Raw genomic sequence first — 21,263 nt, forward strand, 5'->3', positions numbered from 1 at the left:
TTTTACAAAACCTTCGAACAACAGATAACTAAAATAAACAAATAAACAACTAAATAAATAAACACACCACGAATTTACATCTTCATTTCATATGTAAATGGAACAGTACCCTAGTGGTTTGTACTAAATGATAAATGGATTTCAATTATATAGTGCTTCTCCCGTCCCCAAAGCACTTAACACTGTTAATCACATTAACACGGCATTCAGTCCATCCACTGTCACCAGTTTTGGGTTCAGGCTCTTACTCATAGACACTTCAACATGTGGACAGATAGAGAATTGAACCTTCAACCTTCCAATTGAGAAACAACCCACCCTACCAAACGAGCCAAGTTACTTTCATCGCAGGCCGATAAACTGGCTCACAACGTGTCGACCATCAATGTCACAGTTTTTATGTGATCGCATCTTTGAAATAAAAACACCAATCTGGAGCAATAAATCAGAGTCGGAGGCAGTTTTCATCTTATGTGAACACGTGAAGTTGAACCCAGACATGGAAGTGAAGCGTCAAGGTTTTGTCAATCTTTACACAAGCTGCACCAAATACAATATGTTGTTCTCTGATCTTGATTAAGTTCCCGTTCATGTGACGACATTTCAGTTGAAAAAAGCATAGGTTTTGTGTTTTCGTTTCAAAAAGGTTTTGCATTTACACTGCAACGTTACACAGAAACAGCAGAAACACTGAAAACAATGTTGTTTTCATGATGAGCCACCAGTGAGTAGCTCATCATTATGTAATGTAACCACACACTCATGCCCAGATGGTGAGTTCATGTATATTTGTATGGACAGACGACCAAATTGGATGGTTATTACAGTGACTGTCAACAATAAAACTACAAAGTCCCTGGAGAATATGCACTGGGAGTCATGACACTCTGGAGGAAACACTGTTCGTATTGTCCATCGACTGAAAATGTTAAGAACTATTTACTTCAGCCGTGACGTGCATGGCCAGTCGTAGCGCTTCAGAAAAGTATCATTTTCCTCCGTCTATGAGGAGACGGTGCTGCAGCGTTTTCAAAAAGTTGTCTTTTCATTGGGTCCAAGCAGCTTTGTCATTGCAAATGAACCCAAAACGCAACAAAAGTTTCACATTTTCACTTGCAAACATTGTTGTGTAAATGGGTCTGTATTATTTTGGTGAAAAGAGAAAAAGTAATTAGGAATTTACCAATTATGGATATAAAGGGTTCATTCTGGACCTTTCTATGTATAAATTACATAATCTCCCTGTGCTTACAAAGGTTCTTTTTGTACCTAATCCCCATATCAATATTAATGATAAAACATTTATCATTTAAAAAAAAATATCGACGTGCTTATCCAAACGCATGCTTGTTCCGCGAGTTGCTTCAGACTTCAGCGCCCTGACCTGTTGTGTTTGAAAGGCTTGTGGTTGCAGGCGAACCACTCCTTGGCTCCAACCGCACGGGCGTCGATGTAGTAGCCCATGAGGTGCTTCAGATGTGTGGGGGCGTCCCACTGCACAAACACTGAAGACTTGGTGTTCCTGGTGGCGACGACCTTGCCGGGAGCAGAAGGGACGCCTGTTCCAATGAGAAACGGCGATTACACGTGGATTCAATAATTCACCAATAACGTGAGGGGACTGTGATCCAAAATGTATACTCTAAGTTAAAAACAATCTTTCAAATTTCTTGAACATAGAACCTGCTATAATGCATTTGTCACATACAAATACAGTCAAGGTAAATGATCTGACATTGCTTACATTATACACAACATATGCTGAAAATGATCTTAAAAGGAATCTCGTAGGATTGATCAGAACCACCACCAGTAGAAACAAGCAGCAGTTTGATTGTAGAATTTCATTTGGGATGTTAAATACGATGGACACTATGCAAGATGACATTTTACTGCGATAGAATGTTTTGTCTAATGGTTCATGTTCCAATCATGTCAAGTTTCAACCAGATGATATGACAATAAATAAACAACATGAAAAAAAACAGCAGCTGCCCAATAAGTTTTAACATCAGCGTGTATGTGAGAAACTCCCCTCTATATTTAGTGAAAACTTCACTCTCAGTCATTTGGTTTGAATATTCAGATCTACATCACATACAGTTGATTTGAGCCCTGCTTTTTGGTATGCACAAACTACGTCCATCTTTCATTGATCAATATTTGATTCTAAGAAAAGTTAATTGCAATTTTGAGAATAAATTGAATTTTAGAAAACTCATATAAAGGCTTAAAAACACTTAAGCCATTTTTTTTAATGATAAGAACAGATACATTTTTCCCTTCATCATTTCATATAGTGACAGCTTTACCATCCTTTACCCCCCAAAAAACAACAAAAACACTGTTGTCAGTCGAGCTCCCGATTTTCTTCCAGAAAAGAAGTCAGTGAAACATGAAGTCAAGCAAATCTGAGCTGAAGTCAGATTTATTAAATAATGGAGACACAATTTATACATTCTCTCAAAAGCACTGCACTTTTCTCTTAAGCCTCACAATAAAAACAACATTTATGAAATAGATAACATCAGATGTAGGCAGTAAGATGATATGGTGGTTAGAACGGATGTCCTGAAATGTCATTGAACTGTAGTAACAAAAACAAATCTGACAGTTGTTGATACTATAATTTATATGAACATCCGAGTAATATCAGATTAGATGAAATAAACCTTCAAAATTTCTGCATCATGATACATCACGAGTGTCATATCAAGTATTGGTGCTGAAATTTCCTGTTTCCCTTCTAAAAACTCCCTCATGGAACAGAATTGATGAATATTTGCCATCTGTGGTTGTGATTTTTCACACATGTATTAATAAAAAAAAAAAAAAAAAGAAGCCACTTTTATAGTATGCCGTGATCAGAAAGAGCATTTTTGTGTTTTTAAAAAAAAGAACAAGCTGTGGCTGCATCTCATGCACAAACCCAGAGGATTCAGGAGTGTGACCCTGTGGTGGCGCCGTCTGTGGATTAAAACATGATTAAACACAATGTGCATGCAGGACGAGTCATTTGATCATCCGGTTACTGTTTCTCCATTAATAACTCAAACCTTATCTCTGTGCTCTCACCACCACTCACTGAACTCAAGACACACACATAGTGGGGGAATGAGGTCATTTGTGACCATACAAGTATGAGAAACTGTGATTTAAAAAAAATTAAAATGTTTATTGACCCGTACATACCAATCGCCTCTGCCGCACCTGCAACACACAGTCACTCACTTTGACACAAAGGTCACAGACGCATGGTAATGATTGTTTTAGGTATGGAAATATGAAAAGTCTTTACAGCAGGACATGATTTACCTCCTGGGCAAAGTGATGCAGAAACCAGTGGGGGGGGGGGGGGGGGGGGGGGGGGACAAGGTATCGAACATGCTATAAACATTTGAAATACCATAACTGATCTCTAACGATAAGATGTGGCTGCCACTATATTTACTTTCTACCTGTAAATGACATCAAAAACTTTGTGTCAAAATTGAAACTTAAGTCCATGGGCATGTGAAACCTTGGGTGACATGAAAAGATGCAGAAGGAACAATGAAGTTATTGTATCTGCCGATTTTCTGTGAATTCTAAACATCAAATGTCAGAACTGCTTTTAAAAAGTTATGAACAACTTCACCCCTCACTTTTACAAGTGGCGCTGGGAAATGAAATCCATTGGACCGCCAGGTTTTGACAGACTAAACTATTGTCGGCTTGGCTGCAATCTTACGAAAATAACTTCTGTTTGACACAAGAGAAATATTTTATTTTAATGACTTTCAAAGTCCCTTATAGGTATTTCTCTAATTTTATTATGCAGTGTATTGTGTGTGTGTGTGTGTGTGTGTGTGTGTCCCGGCTCTTACCATCCTCATCCCCCTTCTGGACGGGCTCGGACGGCACTGAGGCCTCGCTGGGGCCGTACAGGTTGACCGAGTACACTCTGAACTGGTACTTTTGCCCGTCTTGCAAATCATAAACGGGGTAACGGGGGGAATGCAGTTTGACTGCTGTGTTGATCCGCTGCCATGCTCCAGTGCCCGCTAAGCACTGCGGGGGGGGACGGGGGGACAGGGGGACGGGGGATGGGGGTGGGAAATTAGATGCTTCGATGATGGAGCAAAAACAAACAAACAAACAAAAAAAAGCTTTAAAGAGAGACAGTTTGGGTTATTTAAAGAGGGGCTGTGTGAGGAAACAGATCAAATCTCATTACTTCAGATTATAATGAGTTGAACAATAGAACGGGTCAGAAGTCCCATTCTTATACAGTCCCTCTTTAAAAAAAAAAAAAAATGCACTGCCCCCTTTAAGTGAACAAAAGTGTGTATTTGCACAGTCAGGGCTCACTTTAGTTTTCATACCAGGTCAGACCTGTCCTTAAGAGTCACACTCATAAACAGTTGATATCCTGCTATTTTGGACAACCTCTAATGAAGCTGACTGCATTTAAAGGAAATGAAACAGCCATGAATGTAAATATAGAATCATACAAACAAGAAAACCTCTTTCTCTGCTATTTTACATTCTACTTTATTTCATTTATATTTTTGATTCATCGTGATACAAATACACTTTTAATGAGTATCTTTGGTTCAGTCGTCAGAAGCTGTGCAGCCAACCAGGTGATGCATATTATACATCATAATTATTATCACTTTGTGCAAAATTCCCAGTTTGAATGAAAAGTGGATACTTCTAATAATTGAATAATGGTCATCAGTTGCCAAGTTTGACCTCCATCCAGACGGAAAGACATTGATGCAAGTGTCTTACACCTCAACCTAAATAAAACCTAGATTCCATGCTGCCGTCTTCAGAGCCTTTGGAAAGGTGCTACACAGTTAAAAGTATTTTTTTCTCTTCCAAACAGACTGTGGGCAGAGTCTCAGGACGACAGTCATCGCTGTAAGGTGCTGAACAATGTCTGTTAGAGCTGCACAGTCTGGAAGGTCAAAATCTGCCAGGTTAGCCAAAATATTATTGCGCTGAGGCACAGGTGTTACAGCCAACGTCTGAAGTGGGCTGGCCCACTGTTCATTATCTGTACAGTTGTTTGGGTAAAATAAAAATGCTAAATCCTTGCATGCCTCAACAGATGTTGAGGAGGGACTGACGCCGAAGGGTCAGTCAGGTCACACGGTGTCAACATTGCTGTTGTATCTGGTCAAATCCTGACAGATCAAAATTCAGTGGGACCTTAAGTTCCCTCCACCTGCACTCTGCCGGTTTCCACTCTGTTTGAGCTTTTACCAATGTCTTATTCCTCAATCGGGTTTTAATGCCTACCACAGATGGCTCTGGCCGTGACTGGGGCTGTTATCAATAGTTTATAGCTTTGGAGCTGACGTTATCTCCAAGGTCATTGACAGGAGCTGAAGGCAGAGCTGCTGTGTGAATGGATGTCTGGGTAAAATGTATTTTCATCAATGTGACACTTTCTGATCAACTCCTGTCTTATTTCTGCTGCACTCAGCTCAGCTTGACACTTTAAATCAGGAGTATCAAACTCGGGGCCCCATTTACATGGCGCTTCAAGTGAAAATGCATCGTTGTTTTTGCATTTTCATTTCAGGAAAGTTTTGCCTTTAGACGGCAACTTTAACACTGAATATAATGTAGTCAGCATGCCTGACTGTAGTGGCACCGCTGTTTGTTCTCTGCATGCATGAGTGTGGTTTCATCAAAGAAACAATGCACTATAAACATTAACAAAAGGAGTACATGGACACTCGTATGGACAGACGATGAAGTTGGATTGTCATTATTGGTGACTCTCAACTGCTGTCCATCTATTCGCATATGTGCAGAAGAACTATTTATTTTGTGGTGCGAATGTGCGACAGGTTTGTTCTTGAACTGTTTGGCTTTCACTGTTTAAATGGAGACGTAATGGAGTGACGCATTCCTTCTAATATTTGTAGAAATATTCTACAGGCCTACGAGCTTCATTGAGGGTATTTTTACTGCTGGCAAATGTCATAAGGAGTCTATATTATTCCAAACACTCTAGTGAACGTCTAATTTACTATGAACTGACACAACTGATGTCAGACTAGAAAAAAAATAAAAATCACTGTTTAGTTTTTTTCCTCATAATCTTTTGATCACCTGCTATTTGATATCGCCGGTATGTTAAACAAAGTGACGTGGCCTCTTCCTCATCCCTGGTGCTGCTCTGATGGACGCTGCCTCGTGACCTTTGGTGCTAATGACTCATAAATGTGACTGAGGTAACACGCTCCCTCACAGGTGAGGTTGGAGGAGGAGGGGGGTGGGGGTGGGGGGGTTGCTGGCTGCTGGAGTGGGACAGAGGCGTCCTTCATTTCTCCAGGGTGATGAGGATTAAAAGATCACACGAAGGGGGAGAGACGGCGGCAGTCTTCCAGTTTGCACTGTTGTCCTTGGTGCCTATCATCCTGCTCCTGTTTGAGCGAGTTGTCCCAAGGGCATGATGTGTAAGTCGGCCCCAAGCAGTCTGGATCCAACAATATTTGGGTGTAACCCTATCATGGTTGGCGAAGTCCTTATACTTGGTGCGGGAAGACTCCACCATGTGAGAAGGGGTCCAGATTAAAACTATCCAAATTATTGCTTAAATTCTACAGACAACAATGTTGAATATTTAACAAATAAGCAGATGTAAACTTGCATTTCTTTGTGATGGTCAGCCGGCAGTAAAGCACGGCGACCTTCTTATCAGCTTGTAACGTGACTCAATGTATATGCTGGTACAATTCACCACCAAAAAGCCAGCTGGAACAACTTTGACACAATTGCATTTCTGGTTGGTGGATTCACCAACCTGTATTGTTGCATCTGTGTATTGTTAAGTCATTGTGTTCTGATTGGTCAGGGCAGCCCCCCTCCAGCATTTATAAAGCTCTCACGGGCTTACACAGGCAGCAGACAACAAGATGGCGGGCTTCCTCTCCTCAGGGTAAGCAGGCAGTTGTGCTTCTGGTTGTTTTTTTCCTGAGTTGCGTAGTTGTTATTCATATTCTTCACGTTTTTCTTTAACTAGGTTTTTGCTCTTTACCTTGATGCTGGGTGCAAGTTACAGCTACCCGACCAAAAAAGGTATAGTTCTCTCAACATAATTTCCAAATGCTTATTCTTTTAAACTGGATCGCGTTCATTTCTCTGGCTCTTCCTGTGTGTACGTTCAGGTTCTGACCACCAAAGCACTGGTCATGGTAGTGTTCCAGTTGGGGTGACATACTCCCAGGTTGGTGTTGGGAGAAAACCAGTTGGACCTGTGGGCCATGCCCCTGTGTATTATGGGGGCAGCTATCCTGGGGGTTCAGTACTGGAAAATAGGGGACCAGCTGCAACCCAAGGTAGATAATCCTAAAAAATAGTACCGTGGAAGAATCAGTTGATTCGGTCTTATTCCAGTTTCAGTCTTTAACATTGCTTGACTGCTTGTGACTTGTCTCCTTAGATGTAGCATGGCTCAAAGCACCGCCTGCTCCTCTTACTGATGTCGACGTTGATGGAGGAGCTGGGTCTGGGGGAGCTGGAGGAGCGGGAGGAGCGGGAGGAGGAGCAGGAGGAGGCGCAGGAGCAAGCAGTGTGGTGCCAGTTGGCCACAGTGCTCACAGCCATGGCGGTGATCCATTAGGTCCCAGTGGACCGTACCAGCCGGGTGAACTGTCGCACATGCAGAACACCTTCGAACACGGCAACTTTGATACCGAGACAGAAACCCAAGGTGTCCAATTCCAGCCGGGTGGTGGGCCTGTGGCTCTGCCTGGGTCTGTCTTTTTCGATCCCAACGACCAGTCCGGGCAATTCTTCCCAGGTCACCCAAGCTACCCAGACTACAACGTGTATCCTTACTATGACTTCTTGTTCCTGACTGGCCAGTATCCTCCAGGCACAGTGTCTCATTTCAGCAGCAACTTTGAGCAGGGCAAGGACTTCTGGCATGATGCGCATTACAACAAGTATTATAACCAGCATCATGGTGGTGATGGTCAGCAAGTGAAGTACAAGTATTAAGCCTGAGCAGATTAGGAGGTGAGAAGATATTAAGTAAGCTATGATCATTGATGTAACTGACATGCAGTTGTGTCTCTAATGGTTTTACCTCTTCTTCTTTTTTTCCAGGGCTGACATCTGTGCCATTGTTGTGACCCTTGCTGATTTGAATAAATTACTTTTATACAATGCCTCATTTCAGTGAAGTCGTCTGTAAGAAAATAAAAGCTGTAGTATGGCTAATCTCTTACGTGTAGTGGTGATGTCTATATACTTGATACCAGAGATGTCAAACACATTTTAGATCACATACAACATAAAGTCATCTCGAGTCGTCAGTACTGGTAAAATAGAGCCATAATAACCTTTACTACCAAAAACTACCATCTCAAGATGAAGCCAATTTTAATGGAGCCTTCTGGAGCATACAACAGCGAAATGTCAAACTTCTGGAGCTGTTGCATTATAGGTGTTTTTACAAACTCACCCTGACAGCATGGCTTTGATAGGAACAAGGTAGCTCGCGTTCATGGCAGCATCACTGATCATTGTGTCTGCTACTATTAAAAAATGGGTCCCCCCCCAAAAAATCTGTTTTCTTTGAAATTCTTACCGGGTGGGTGGTTCAGTTTGGTTTGTATGAAGAAGTGGCTACAGATACCAAAATGTCAGTTCATTCATATAAGTTCTTAAAGTCTCCAACATTTCTTACAAACCTTAACTGAGCCCGCCACTGAATGTATTGGAGATAAAAATCCGACTTTGACACTAAAACGTTGCACAGAATGTTCACCTTGTAGACCTCCACACTCAAAACTGAATATAACTAGTATGATCTTAAATCTAGTGAGTGTATAAACAAAAATATAGACACCTGGACTTTCAAACTGAAAAATAGTCTGAAACAACAACTCAGTCACAAATGTATGATTTCAGATGCGCCCATGTTGGTTAAACTGACTGTATTATTTCAGCAGATGGAAACATTGAGCTGCTTGAGATCGGTGTTTAACTCCCAGAAGACGAAACCTCTTAGTTTAGGTTAGTGATCTTTCACAAGTTTTTTTTTTTTTCCTCCAAAGAAATTTACAGGAAATCCACTCTAAAATAAAACTGTGCCTTTTCAAAAAAAACTGTAGATGCAAAATATCAGGCTAAATGTACTTAAACTCAAAACATGCTGCCATTTAACCTTTAATGTTCAATGCCAAGCAGCTTGTGGATAAAAAAAAACAACCCAAAAAACCTGCATTGAATTCTCACATTAGTGGTTGTTACAGGCAGTCATAACATTTGAGAGGAAAATGTTTTTGTTTGGGGGTGTGGGGGGGTGGCCGTCACAAAAAACTCTGCAGCTCTTTGAGGAACTAAAAATGTGATCAGTGATATGTTGCGCGATGATTTCCACACACAGAGGAATCAAACAGTGAATGACATGTTGAGACAGTGTAAGGATGCTCACTCCAACAGGTACTAATAGCTTCCTGTTGGTGGCAGCAATGGCAAACCAGTAGAGAAGTTCTCCATCGGTCCGGCCTGAGCAGCGTAGCAGGTGACAAAAATAATAACAACACTACAATGACTGTTCTCTTCTGGGAGTGTTCAGCTCATATGTGCCCAACAACTGAGGCCAGACTGCTGCATTTAGCCTGCTTATGAACGGCAACAGAATGTAAAACCTTCTTCACACTCCTGCAGCTCACACTCCGCGTGAACAAAAACATGGCAAGTATAAGAACCTCAATGCATTTGTCACAAAAGGCTGAGTCTCTACACCTTTTTCAAACAAGTAACTGCACTATGGAGCAACTGTCTTGACAAATAGTGATTTGCTGCCCTCCAATGGCTGATGTCTGTAGCTGCACAAAATATTTACCTTTGAAATCTACCAGAAGGGTCGTGGCAACCGAACGCAAGGGGGCGGTGACGAGTTCGATGTCACTGCGCACAAGCACCTCAGGGGGAGAGCATGGGAAGGCCTTCAAACCCTAATGACACCACCACCCCCCGAATGACTTGGCTTATTTCTAGAATTACTCGCATAAAGATAATCAGGTTTTGATGAAATCCAACACAATACCTGTGTTTTTCTAAATTGAACATCCTGGAAAAAAAGTTGAGCCCCAACTGTGCAAATCACACATGATGCGCTTTTAGTGGCGTCATGTTGAGATTAAAAAATAAAACTAAAAAACGGACTATTTGATCTCTGTTGGTGCAGAACCGTTCAACCCCAGAAAAGCGTTTCTGCTGAAGATCTGAAATCCAGCATCAATACTGTTTAATGACACATTTTATGTGACTGGTAGTGCTTGTAGTCTTGGATTTCAGTGTTGAATGAAGCAGAACTGCACCAAAAGTTCATCCGTGAAACAGACTCTAAAACGGTGTGGGTGAAAGTTGAGTGGAGGGAGGCCCAGTGAGCGACACACACCTTCTCGATGACGTACGACAGGGGAGCTCGTCCACGTGGGCTGGGGGGCTTCCAGCTCAGCACCACATACGACTGATAAATTTCAGATGCATGCACATCTGTGGGTTCACCCGGGATAGTTACGTAGCCTGGATTGGGAGTGAATGGTGTTGAAGCATGACGAATAACACAGCAGCGACTGTTGGAGAAGTCTCACGTTTGAGTTTCCATAGAGTTGTAATGCTTTGTAAAGATCTTGGAGCAACATAGAAAATGCTCACTGAATGCATGTGACTTCTACAATTGACCTTTTTGACAGCTCTAGCTTCTGTTCAGTGGTGAAAATCAGTCATCCCTTTAACACTAGTTGTTTTTTTTAACATTCAGTGAAGACAATGTGCACTCATTTCTTACACTTTGAAACGCTTTGAAACGACTGAGATTTTGTTTCTCTCACAAAATGGTTTAAAGTTAAGCTTTGCAGTCTTTAACACATACAAATTCAAAGTTCTCACAATATGATGCGCATTCCAAAATGAACAAAATGCTTAGATTTCATTTCCCGTTGATACAATTATTCCACTTTTAACTGATTAAAAGAATTGACACTTAATATTGACACCAATCTGGTATGTTATCTATGCTAGCATGTGGATTACGCACGTGCTCGAGGAATGACTTATTGAGTTGCTGATCTGGTTCTTTGAGCTGAAATTAAAACAAAAAACTTGCCTCGAAAGAATTCAAAGATTATTTAGACTCTCTTTGAACTGTGTGCTGGTATCCTGGACTTAAAATGGTGTTTCAGCCCACGTTCCCACAACATTTTCAAGTGAAAACGGAGAACTCTGATTGTGTTTTGGGTCGGAGCCAATGAAAACACAACTTTTTGAAAACGCTCTGGCTCTCTCTCTCCTTTTTTCTGAAACCATTTTGCACGCGCACCACATCGTAGTGAATAATTCTTCTGAAACGACGGCACAAAAAATGATGTTTTCACTGGAAACACTGTGATGTAAACGGGGCTGAAATGTGACAGACAGCTTGAATTTATTAGAATGACTGCACTAATCGCAGCTGTCAGGCACATACTTAGTATTGACTCTTCTACACATGAAAAATGTATAACATTAACTCTGAAAGTTGTGCCATTCTTGAATTCAATTATTCAATTGAAACGAAAGAAAAGTTAACTCATTGCTCTTGTGGTGTTTGGCAACTAATAATTTGGCTTACGCTCCTATCGAGAAACAAATAATATGAAATAATATTAAAAAAAACTAATTTGTGAGACTTCTACAACAGTACAAACTGTAATATTACACTTTTAAAAGTTTGTTTTATCCCTGTCTGTTATGGGGGTTGTGTTAATGTGACACGGAATGAAATTCAAGGCGTGAGAACAAAGAATTTAAAGAAAAAAGTATTTCAAATCTTTTTAGTGAATGATAGTGGGAGATCACAAGTTGGAGTTAAAAGAAATATTGCACCACGAAAGTTAGGACAAGAGTTTTTGAATGTGTTGCGTTTCAGAGTAGGAAAGTTGTGCAGCAGGTTGTTTGGAAACTAGAAGTTCAGTCTCAGTTGTTTCATGTTAAAGAGTCACATTGAGTCCGTTTCTAACTTTTATTACAGTTCTGGGTTTTATGGTGAGAAAAATAAATCAAACTTGTTTTTCTTGGATTGTTCTCTTTTGAGCTTTTTTTGTTGTTTGCAGAAATAACGATCACGTCACGTGGTCGTGATCACGTCACGACCACGGGGGAAACACGTGGCGATGTACTAAATACAACACTGAATGAGATGTTCATGATGTTGAAGTGATGGAGAATGAAAACGTGTTTGCCTTGCTTCAGTACTTCTGTATTTGCAGCAAAACAACCTTAGAAATGTGATTAGGATGTGCTGTTGGAAAGAGGAGGGGCTGTTAGTAATCCAGGAGGTTTAAGGAGTTTAAAGGTCGCAGAAAACAAAGCCCCGTTCACCCAGATCGGTTTGTACACCACTATACCTTCCAGATCATCGTCTCTGATCACTATGTCGTATTTCCCATGGATTTTTATCACTGTTGCAGAAAACAAGGGTTCGGGTTAGGAGACGCTGGCATCCCGGCATCCTGCTCTTGCGTTTACCTTGCTCGGTACCTTGCAGCCTCTCGCTCTCTGCAGCGTCAATGGCCGTCACCTTGTCGGACTTGCGCGACGGCCTGCTGATGCCGGCCTTGTTCACGGCCCTCACACGGAAGTGGTAGGAGCGGCCCACACTCAGGCCGTGGACTGGGTACTTGCACACGTTGACCGGAGAGTCGTTGCACTGGACCCAGGTGTCGGAGCCAGCTTCACACCTGCACAACAGACCGGGAGCAGATCGGTCATACAAAACACTCTCATCCTGAACCCTGAACCTGCCCTGCAATACATCAATATCGTCAGGTGGTTTCATTTAGTGCCCCGCTTGAAAAAACATTCACTTTTTAAACATTAACTATCTACTGATTTGTGATGTTTGAAATCATCTTGTATTGTATATCGTTTCATCTACTAAGTCAGGTTTGGTCAGGTTTGAGTCCTCCTTACATGCCACCCCTCTATAGTAGGCATGGCATTACAGAGAAATTAGTATTTATTTGGGCATTGATCTAAATTCCTTCATTTGGCCCTGGACACTCCGACAATGTATTTCAAAAGAAACTTTAAAAGTTTGGCTTAAACAGCTTTATTTTAGATCACTTACATCCTAATCAGACAAACAGTACAAATTACAATACTTTATTTGGTAAGTAAGTCAACAAACTACAATAAATATAAATCAAGTTGTTAACATGTCTTGTGATGTACTGACCTGAAATGCTGAAAAATGCTGTTGTGGTAGGACTTTTATCTAATATCTAATATAATGCAGTGTTTTTTCGACCTGCATGTCTTTATTCTGAGACATAACCTGCTGGCGGTCATTTCCTGGGCATCGACTGCAACGTCGTCAGCTGCATTAATATCACGTGCAGCTCAGGTCTATTTGAAGAAGCTGCATGCAGTTTTCAGGATGCCGACTCACCGGTCCACAAAGTATCCGGAAATTGGCGCCTCGTTCACGGTGTTGGGCGGTTTCCAGGCAACCAGGACAAAGTCCGCATTCACGTCATAGGCCTTCACGCTCATTGGAGCTCCGGGGGCTCCGGCCACAGAGGGGGCGGCGTCTAGGAGGGAGGGATGAAGGAAGGAAGGAAGGAAGTGAGGAATGTAGGAAGGAAGAAAAGAAGGAATGAGGGAGGCAGGAAGGAAGGAAGTGAGGAATGTAGGAAGGAAGGAAGGAAGGAAGGCAGGAAGGAAGGAAGGAAGGAAGGAATCATGAGCTTCAAACAGTTCAAGTCCCGGGTGTTCATCTGCTCTATGTTTGGATTTTTAAAGTTAATAAAGCAAGAATAAGCTTCTACTCTGGAATATAGCTGTCGTCTCAATAAGCATTTAAATGTTGAACTTCTTTTTAATGTCTGTGTTTCATCATGGAGTAAAACTATGGTCTCCACTTGTCAGTTTTTTGGCTATTTGTCTGAAACAGAAATAAAACAGGAAGTTCTGATCAAGTTTTCTGGGATGTGATTGAACTCCAGTTAAATTGAAGAACGTGTTTGTATTTCTTGAGAGTCTCAGCCTTAGATAAATAGCAGAGGTTTTCCACAAGGTGCCGATCATTTAGCATCAAAGCATTAAACCCTGTTGCTGATGATGAAACACATTCTGCAGAGCCGTGACTGACCGGAGACGAACAGATAGGCGCTGTGCTCGGTGGTGCCGTCCTTGGTGAAGATGCGCAGGGTGTAGAGACCCTCGTCGTCCTTGGCCAGGTGGGGCAGCGTCAGACGAGCAGAACTTCCACACACCGACATCTCCACCAGCTTTCCTGGTTTCAGCAGTTTATCTTAATGACATGAGAAAGAGTGTTGGTCTGTTGCTCTGCTTGTTTATATTACAATATATAATTCTAGGTCTTGTGAGGTCAGAATAGAATAGAATAGAATAGAATAGAAAAGGCTGTCATATGAAAGGCGCTAAATCGATCCACTGAGAGCAGTTGCAGATGCAGATGCAGGCAGTCATTGTTTCGATGTCAATGACAGATTAATATTACGTGTGGGCACCACTATCAGTGGTAACTTCAGTAGAACTTCATGAATATATTAGTTATTAGCTGTACAAAGTGCAGTCAACTCAATCATGTGACGGCCATGTGGGCATCACCAACACAACTGAGGGACACTATTGAAATAAACACCACAGGAATCACCCCCGATCAAGAGATTGTCTGGAGCTGAAACAGAGCAGCCACCTGGAGCTCATATAACCACAAGCATCAAACAATCCTCAGCAGAGAATTTGTATTAAGTCAAAGACACTGCTCAGAGTAAAAAGTGTGAAGACTGAGTTATTGTTATGAAAGATCTGTTAATTCATTAATCATAATTAATTCATTTCAAATTCAAAAGGTTGCGTTAAAGACTTTTCACTGTGTCCAGTGTATGCAGATGATGGGCCGTTATTTTTTTTTTTTTTTGTATGCTTTTAACCTTTCAAAGGATTCCTGTCAGTTCAGGAGTCGAAACCTCTCAGAGAGTCAGCCATTCTCACAATGTGCAATCTAGTCTGTACACGGATCCTTTGATGGATAAGTGAAGAAATGCAGGAGTGTCTCTGTACCATCTCGGTACCACTGGGCGAATGGTGGTAAGTTGGGCAGGTCCGGAACCACCACCATGGCGCACACCAGCGAAGCTGAGCCGCCCTCCACACCGAAGGTCACGTGGAACCTGTCGATCAGGGCGACCTCAAGCTTACTGGCATGGATCTCAGTCAGATGAGGCACTGGGTGACATGGAAGCAAGAACACAAAGAACCTTCAGACAGCAGATTATCTATCTGGGTAAAGCTTGAATAACATGCTGGAACAATCTTAACATTACTCCAAATTAGATGAAACAGTTTCACCATGTATCAGTTGTCCCACAAGCAGTTGTGAAAAATAGAAAGCGCTTTAAAATTTGGAAGTCGAGAGACATAAATGATCTTGGCTGCAGGAAGTTAAAACAGCATTTTCTTTATTCGCTGCCACAGTGTGTGGTTTGCCATCTGTCCAGTGAGAACCGGAAGCAGCAGGTTGTGAGAATGGAGGCGAAAATCATAACATTTATAGACAAATCTCACAAAATTTGCATTCCACTGTGAACTGAATTAGTTTCTCTAATTTCCTTTCAAAAAATAATGTTTCCATATATTTGTGATTGACTGGACAAAAAATATCTGCAGTTGTTCTTTTGTTTAGAGTAAGTATAGATCACAAATCATAGGACTTAAAAATACAGTCTCTAAAAATATAACACATCATTATTTTGTTTCACATAACTTTCTATGTTATGAATGGAGATAAAGAAATGACACACACACCTTTCATATTTCTGTGTTTTCATGGATTGTATACTGCCAGATAGAGCTGCTCAATGCATTCTATTCTATTGTATTCTATTCCCTCGCTGATCTAATGGGCCTTTATGGGCCTTTTGCCATGAAAACCTTTGCATTCAACTTCTGCTTTTTTTGAACAGAACTCAAAAATAAAGACACTTCAGAATGTGGGTATAAAAATGGGACCGATGGGATCTTTCAAGCGAGAATGAGACCAGTTACTGGAGTTGCGTTGCTCAGTGAACTGTTTGAGTGTCTCGATGTTTGTAGGAATTGAAACAGAAGTTCTCTGACGTTTACTGAGAGCCGGGCTGTCTCTTGTTTTCACACCAAGTCACAAGACGAGAACAGCATGTCATGATAAGTTTCCACTGCTTATCACTCTTCCCATTCCACCGCTCAAACGCCAAATGACTTCACGTAGTTGACCGGGTTGTGACTGAGCCCCCCCACCCCACCCCACCCACCCCCGGTCACTCCCTCCGTCTCACCTAAGCCGAGGTGACAGGACTCCCCAGCTCCTGACGGTCCTGTGAAGAGGAGACGTTCATGTTTACAAGGGAGAATCAGGTCGATAACTGTGCTTTTAACGATTCGGGGAAGGAGAGTCTCACTCTTCACGATGACTGTCGCCTTGCTGGTAGCTGTGCCGTGCGGATTGATGGCCACAGCGCTGTACTCAGCAGTGTCGCTCACAACACACCTACAAGGTCACAAAGCACAGAAATGAATCACGGTGGCAAATACATGAACTTCATGAGATGTTTCGTTTGAAGTACGTTTCAGTGGGCTGGCTTCAATACGGTTTTTTGAACGATGCCTACAACAATTTAGATTTGACTCGATCAGTGTTCGCCCCGCCCACTGACCGCGATGGACGAGTTTGACAGATAAAATAAATTCATGAAGCAGTGCAACACCGGATCATCACATTATTAATTAAATAGTGAAATAATTGTGTTTTTTTTCTTTCCAGAAAATGAATTGGTATTTTAATGACACAATTAACACATTTAATGACATATTTATATATTTAATTCCAGTTCTAATTAAATTCAATTATTAAAGACACATTTAATTAATTATTTAATGGTGATTATTTTATTTTTTTTGGCACATTCAGTGTTCCATAGTTTTATAGATGACATTCACTGTAATACCAATCCAAATTGCTCATCTTTCCATACGAATGTCTGTGTGCTCCCATTAATAATGTTTAGAGCTTATTTTCCTCTGCATGGACATAAGTGTCGTTTCATTGTAAAAAAAAAAAAAAAGAAACAACAACCCATAAAAAATAAATGAAAAAAAAAGCAGTGGCCATACATACTAAGTACATCAGCATTTTCAGCATGTCTGCCGTTTCCATGGAAATAGACCTTGTTTTCAAAACCTTGTCATCTAAACGTGAACCTTTTCTGAAACGCAAACGACAAAATGATGCATTTTAACTTGAAACATTGTCGTGTCAATGGGGCCTTAATATTTTCTGTCCAACATGAAATATGAGTGTATTAGGATTTTCGTTTTTATTCCTCTGAAATGAGCTAAAAGTTAAGCTGTGGCTCGGCTGGCATACAGAACAATATAATGTGGCTCTCCAAGGCCGCCCTGATCTCCTCACAGTAGAATCCATTGTGTGCTACCTCTTTTAAAAAAAAAACAAGAACATCTGAGGACGGAAAGAAGGTGTGTGAAGGCAGCAGCACCTCTGTTAAAGCCCCCGAGGAGGTAATATGAGGGTGAGAATAGAAGGAAGAAATGTGACCTTCACCCTGGACCGGCCTATTTTAAAAGATGATCTATTTCCTCCTCGGCGGTGGAAGACATGACGTCGGCGCCCTTCTTCCAACAGACCAGGTCTTTTTGAAATGAAGGGTGAAAGATGCATTAATCTAAAAGAAAGCTTGAATATTAAGACTGTTCTCTTCAATGACCTTGAGAGAGAGAGAAAGAGAGAGAGAGAGAGAGAGAGAGAGAGAGAGAGAGAGAGAGAGAGAGAGAGAGAGAGTGAGAGAGAGAGAGAGAGAGAGAGCAGTGGGAGGAATTCATAGCTCGAATGACACAAAGGTCAGCACTTCAACACCAACAGCTGAGGGTCCTGAAGATGACGAAGAGGAGTCTGCCGGGCCGAGCCTCTCAGCCGGTTAATCCCTCCTCTCCTTCTCCCTCCACACCAAACTGCTCGTCAGAGACAGTAGAACATTATGTTCTCTTTCATTGTGTATAACTCCCTGCTCCCCAGATCACTTATCCTTAAACCCATGATAGATTTTGAAGCTGAATGAAACAGTATGAACTTTGTCTTGCCGCAGGTTTTTTGGCCCTTTGGCCACTGGTGGTACTGCATCTTTAAAAAGTGTCTTAATTGGGCAACTTTGAAAACAAACAAAGTGAAGTCAATATTCTTGATTTGAAATATTGTAAAAAACAATACATGTGACACTTTGTTCTCGAACACCACGAGGGCCAACATCTTGCAGGTGTAAATATTGCAAGGATTATTAATGTAACAACACATCATCAGTCGGGTTAAATTAACCTCACGACAGTCAAGCTCAAGTTCTCTATTAGTGGGTGAACAATCCAGTGCATAGAGAATTCTGCTTCACAACGATAGGAAGTGCTAACATTGAGATCTCAGCATTGTCCTGATGGCTTACTGAAATCTGATTTTTCTTTTTGTTTCAGAAAAGCTTTTGCCTTTAACTCACAACGTTTTGAAAACTGTCTGTTGTGCAGTTTTCATGTTCAACCACTAGTGGGTGCTGTTGTTTATTTGTGTAATGAAATCAAACACATATGTGCAGAGAACAATACACCATAAACACTAAAAATGGGAGTACAGGGACATTGGTATGTACAAATGACCAAATTGGATTGTTATTACGGTGACTGTCAACTATAAAACCACCAAGCCCGAGGAGAATATGGACGGGGAGTCATGACACGATTGTTTTGATGTCCAGCAAATGAGCATGTGCAGAATAACTATTTACTATGGTGCACATGAGCAGTAGCATTTCAAAACAAATGACGTTTTCCACACAGAGTTGCATTTTCCCCCCGTTTCCACAAAGACAAGAGTCCAAACTCTGTCAAAAACTGGCCTTTTCAGTCACTTTGACCACCTTTGTTGTGTAAACAGACTCTCAAAAGGCGAGTAATGTTTTCAGTTTTCACATGAAAATGCTGTTGTGTAAACAGGGCCGAACAGACGTCAGGATGGCTTTGCCATGATGAGGATCATTGTATAAGAAGTCTTTTACAGAATTTTAACACCCGGTAGTTTGCTTCGTTGAAATAAATACCAGCGGTCCTCACTTTTTCTAAGCACAAAAACCTCTTAATGTGTGAGACGGCTTTAAAAAAATGTCTTCCTCTTGAGTGCTACGTACCTGCTAATAGCCAAAATGTGCACGCCATACTTGTTCTCGATCCTGTACTTTCCAGGGGCGTTCAGAGGATTCACGGGCACTCCGTCTTTATACCTGCAGACATTCACAGTGAGTCGCGTCACGCCACGAATAGACTTTAAATACCAACATCACTTCCCACGTACACAAGTGTATTGTTTTTCTGAAGAAACTATTATAAAATCACTATTATAAACGGTTCCGTTATCAATCAACACAGTAGACACACTAAATTAATAAAAAAAAAAAAAAAAAAACTAATATTGAGACCGGTATTATATTTTAATAGTAACATTTTAGCTGAATTATTTGCAAAAATGTAAACATTTTGAAAAAGAAAACTGCCCGCCCGAACAACTGGGAAATACAGTGTTTTAAAAATCTGCGCTTGCTTTTCCTAATATAACAGAGCTTCAATTGAGTAAAGCATCCTGTATTCATTCAATTGTGGCAATATTTAACAAAAAGACTGTTTCCTAATTTAAAAGTCTTATATTTTCTGTAATTAACCATTAAAGGTAAAGTTTGATCATGTGTTTTGTTTGGCATTGTTTGAAAAGGACAGTGGATCCAGTAACCAAGCCTTGCCACATGCTACATGCTACATGCTACAGAGTTTCAGGGCTCAGACACCAGCGATGCTTCATCCTAAACATGATTACTGTCTGGAGTATAAATGAGGCTTTATGAGAGCTAATAAGCACTCGCATCATTAAGTAGCTAAAGGCTAGTCCTCGTTCTTGTACATGTCTTTTTAAAAACTGGCATCGGTGCATCCCTACTGCACACAATCAACACCGTAAGGTGGGAACAACAAAGTCATGGTTAAATAAAGGTAAATAAATAAAACGAGAAACAATATAAGTAATGTATTGTTTTTAATTTTAGCCTCTGGCTTACATATCTCCTCCTCAGAACATGCGTTTACCCCTAAAGCATGATTATATGCATTTCTATTTGATAAATCAAAATTATTTATTGTTGTACATGTTAAAACTGGGAAATTATTCTGTAAAAGAGCTTGTTTTTCCAATCAATATGGTGTAAATGGAGAAAAACACAGTTATGTTCATGTTATTATGAGAAATATGAGGATGAGAGTGAAAGCTGATATTCTGTCTCGCTTCATAAATTTTCATAAACTATAACAAACGATGAATTTACTTAGCCATCATCGTCTCAATATTCCAGTGGAATGTTACCAAAAATGGCCACTTGCCCTTTATGGAATGCTGGTTTCACATGTGAGATATCAAACTGACCATTTGAGGATGGGCCTGGGGTTTCCCTCCACGGTGCAGAAGAGTTTGACGGGGGTCTTCTCCCACACGGTGTGAGGCCGCAGGGCCACCAGGAAATCCGGCATCTTGGGAATATCGTCCAGATACTCCGGCCTCCTCCTCATCATGTCCTTGACCTGGACATGTGAAATATACGTACGGCTGAGTGCAACCATACGGCGCTCAATTCACACGGCGAGGATGTTTACTGTGTGGTTAAGAGGAAAGAATTACGAGGGCTTTTTCTGAACCTGCCGTCATCAAGACTCAACTTCACTGCTTAAAGAGGTGAGCTCAGACGACAGAATTCAACGTTGTATTTATTTATCCGACTTGTTAAATCTGCTGCATGAGGCTGCTTATTTTTAGCGATAACACAGCATCCTCTCAGTATTTAAAGTAGGGATGCCTCATGTTTGACACTGTACTCTCCATGGAAAACTCTGATGTGTCTCAATTAAATTCGTTATAAGAGTGTGTCATAATCTTCCATGCAAAACACCATCAGTATGGCAGTGATTACAGTGTCGGCATAACTAATATCTGGTACAAACCAGCCAACGAAACCATTCAGTCTGGATTATAATGGTATTTTGTTCTCATTGTTTAACACCTGCAGTCACTTTGTGTATAAAGTGCCACACATAATTGATCTCACATTGATCGAAGATATTAGTATTGCATTAGAGCTCTTGATTGTTGGGTCATATTCTGC

The 21,263-nt window shown here is 41.1% G+C and overlaps 1 protein-coding gene across 4 annotated transcripts in view; it reads right to left on the reverse strand.

The window, feature by feature from the left end:
* The window catches only part of myom2a (myomesin 2a), a 47,542-nt gene that overhangs the window by 15,829 nt on the left and 10,450 nt on the right, over positions 1 to 21,263 (reverse strand). For all 4 annotated transcript variants that reach the window (XM_080520650.1, XM_080520651.1, XM_080520653.1 and 1 more), the window contains 9 exons: positions 20,531 to 20,685; positions 19,251 to 19,343; positions 16,467 to 16,555; positions 16,344 to 16,382; positions 15,091 to 15,255; positions 14,153 to 14,314; positions 13,451 to 13,592; positions 12,529 to 12,740; positions 1,385 to 1,559 (listed from right to left, as the gene is read on the reverse strand). In XM_080520650.1, coding sequence (XP_080376776.1) covers positions 1,385 to 1,559; positions 12,529 to 12,740; positions 13,451 to 13,592; positions 14,153 to 14,314; positions 15,091 to 15,255; positions 16,344 to 16,382; positions 16,467 to 16,555; positions 19,251 to 19,343; positions 20,531 to 20,685 — 1,232 coding nt within the window. The remainder of the gene's footprint in view (positions 1 to 1,384; positions 1,560 to 12,528; positions 12,741 to 13,450; positions 13,593 to 14,152; positions 14,315 to 15,090; positions 15,256 to 16,343; positions 16,383 to 16,466; positions 16,556 to 19,250; positions 19,344 to 20,530; positions 20,686 to 21,263) is intronic.

This window comes from Blennius ocellaris (genome assembly GCF_963422515.1).
Source record: "Blennius ocellaris genome assembly, chromosome: 3".
NCBI lineage: Eukaryota > Metazoa > Chordata > Actinopteri > Blenniiformes > Blenniidae > Blennius > Blennius ocellaris.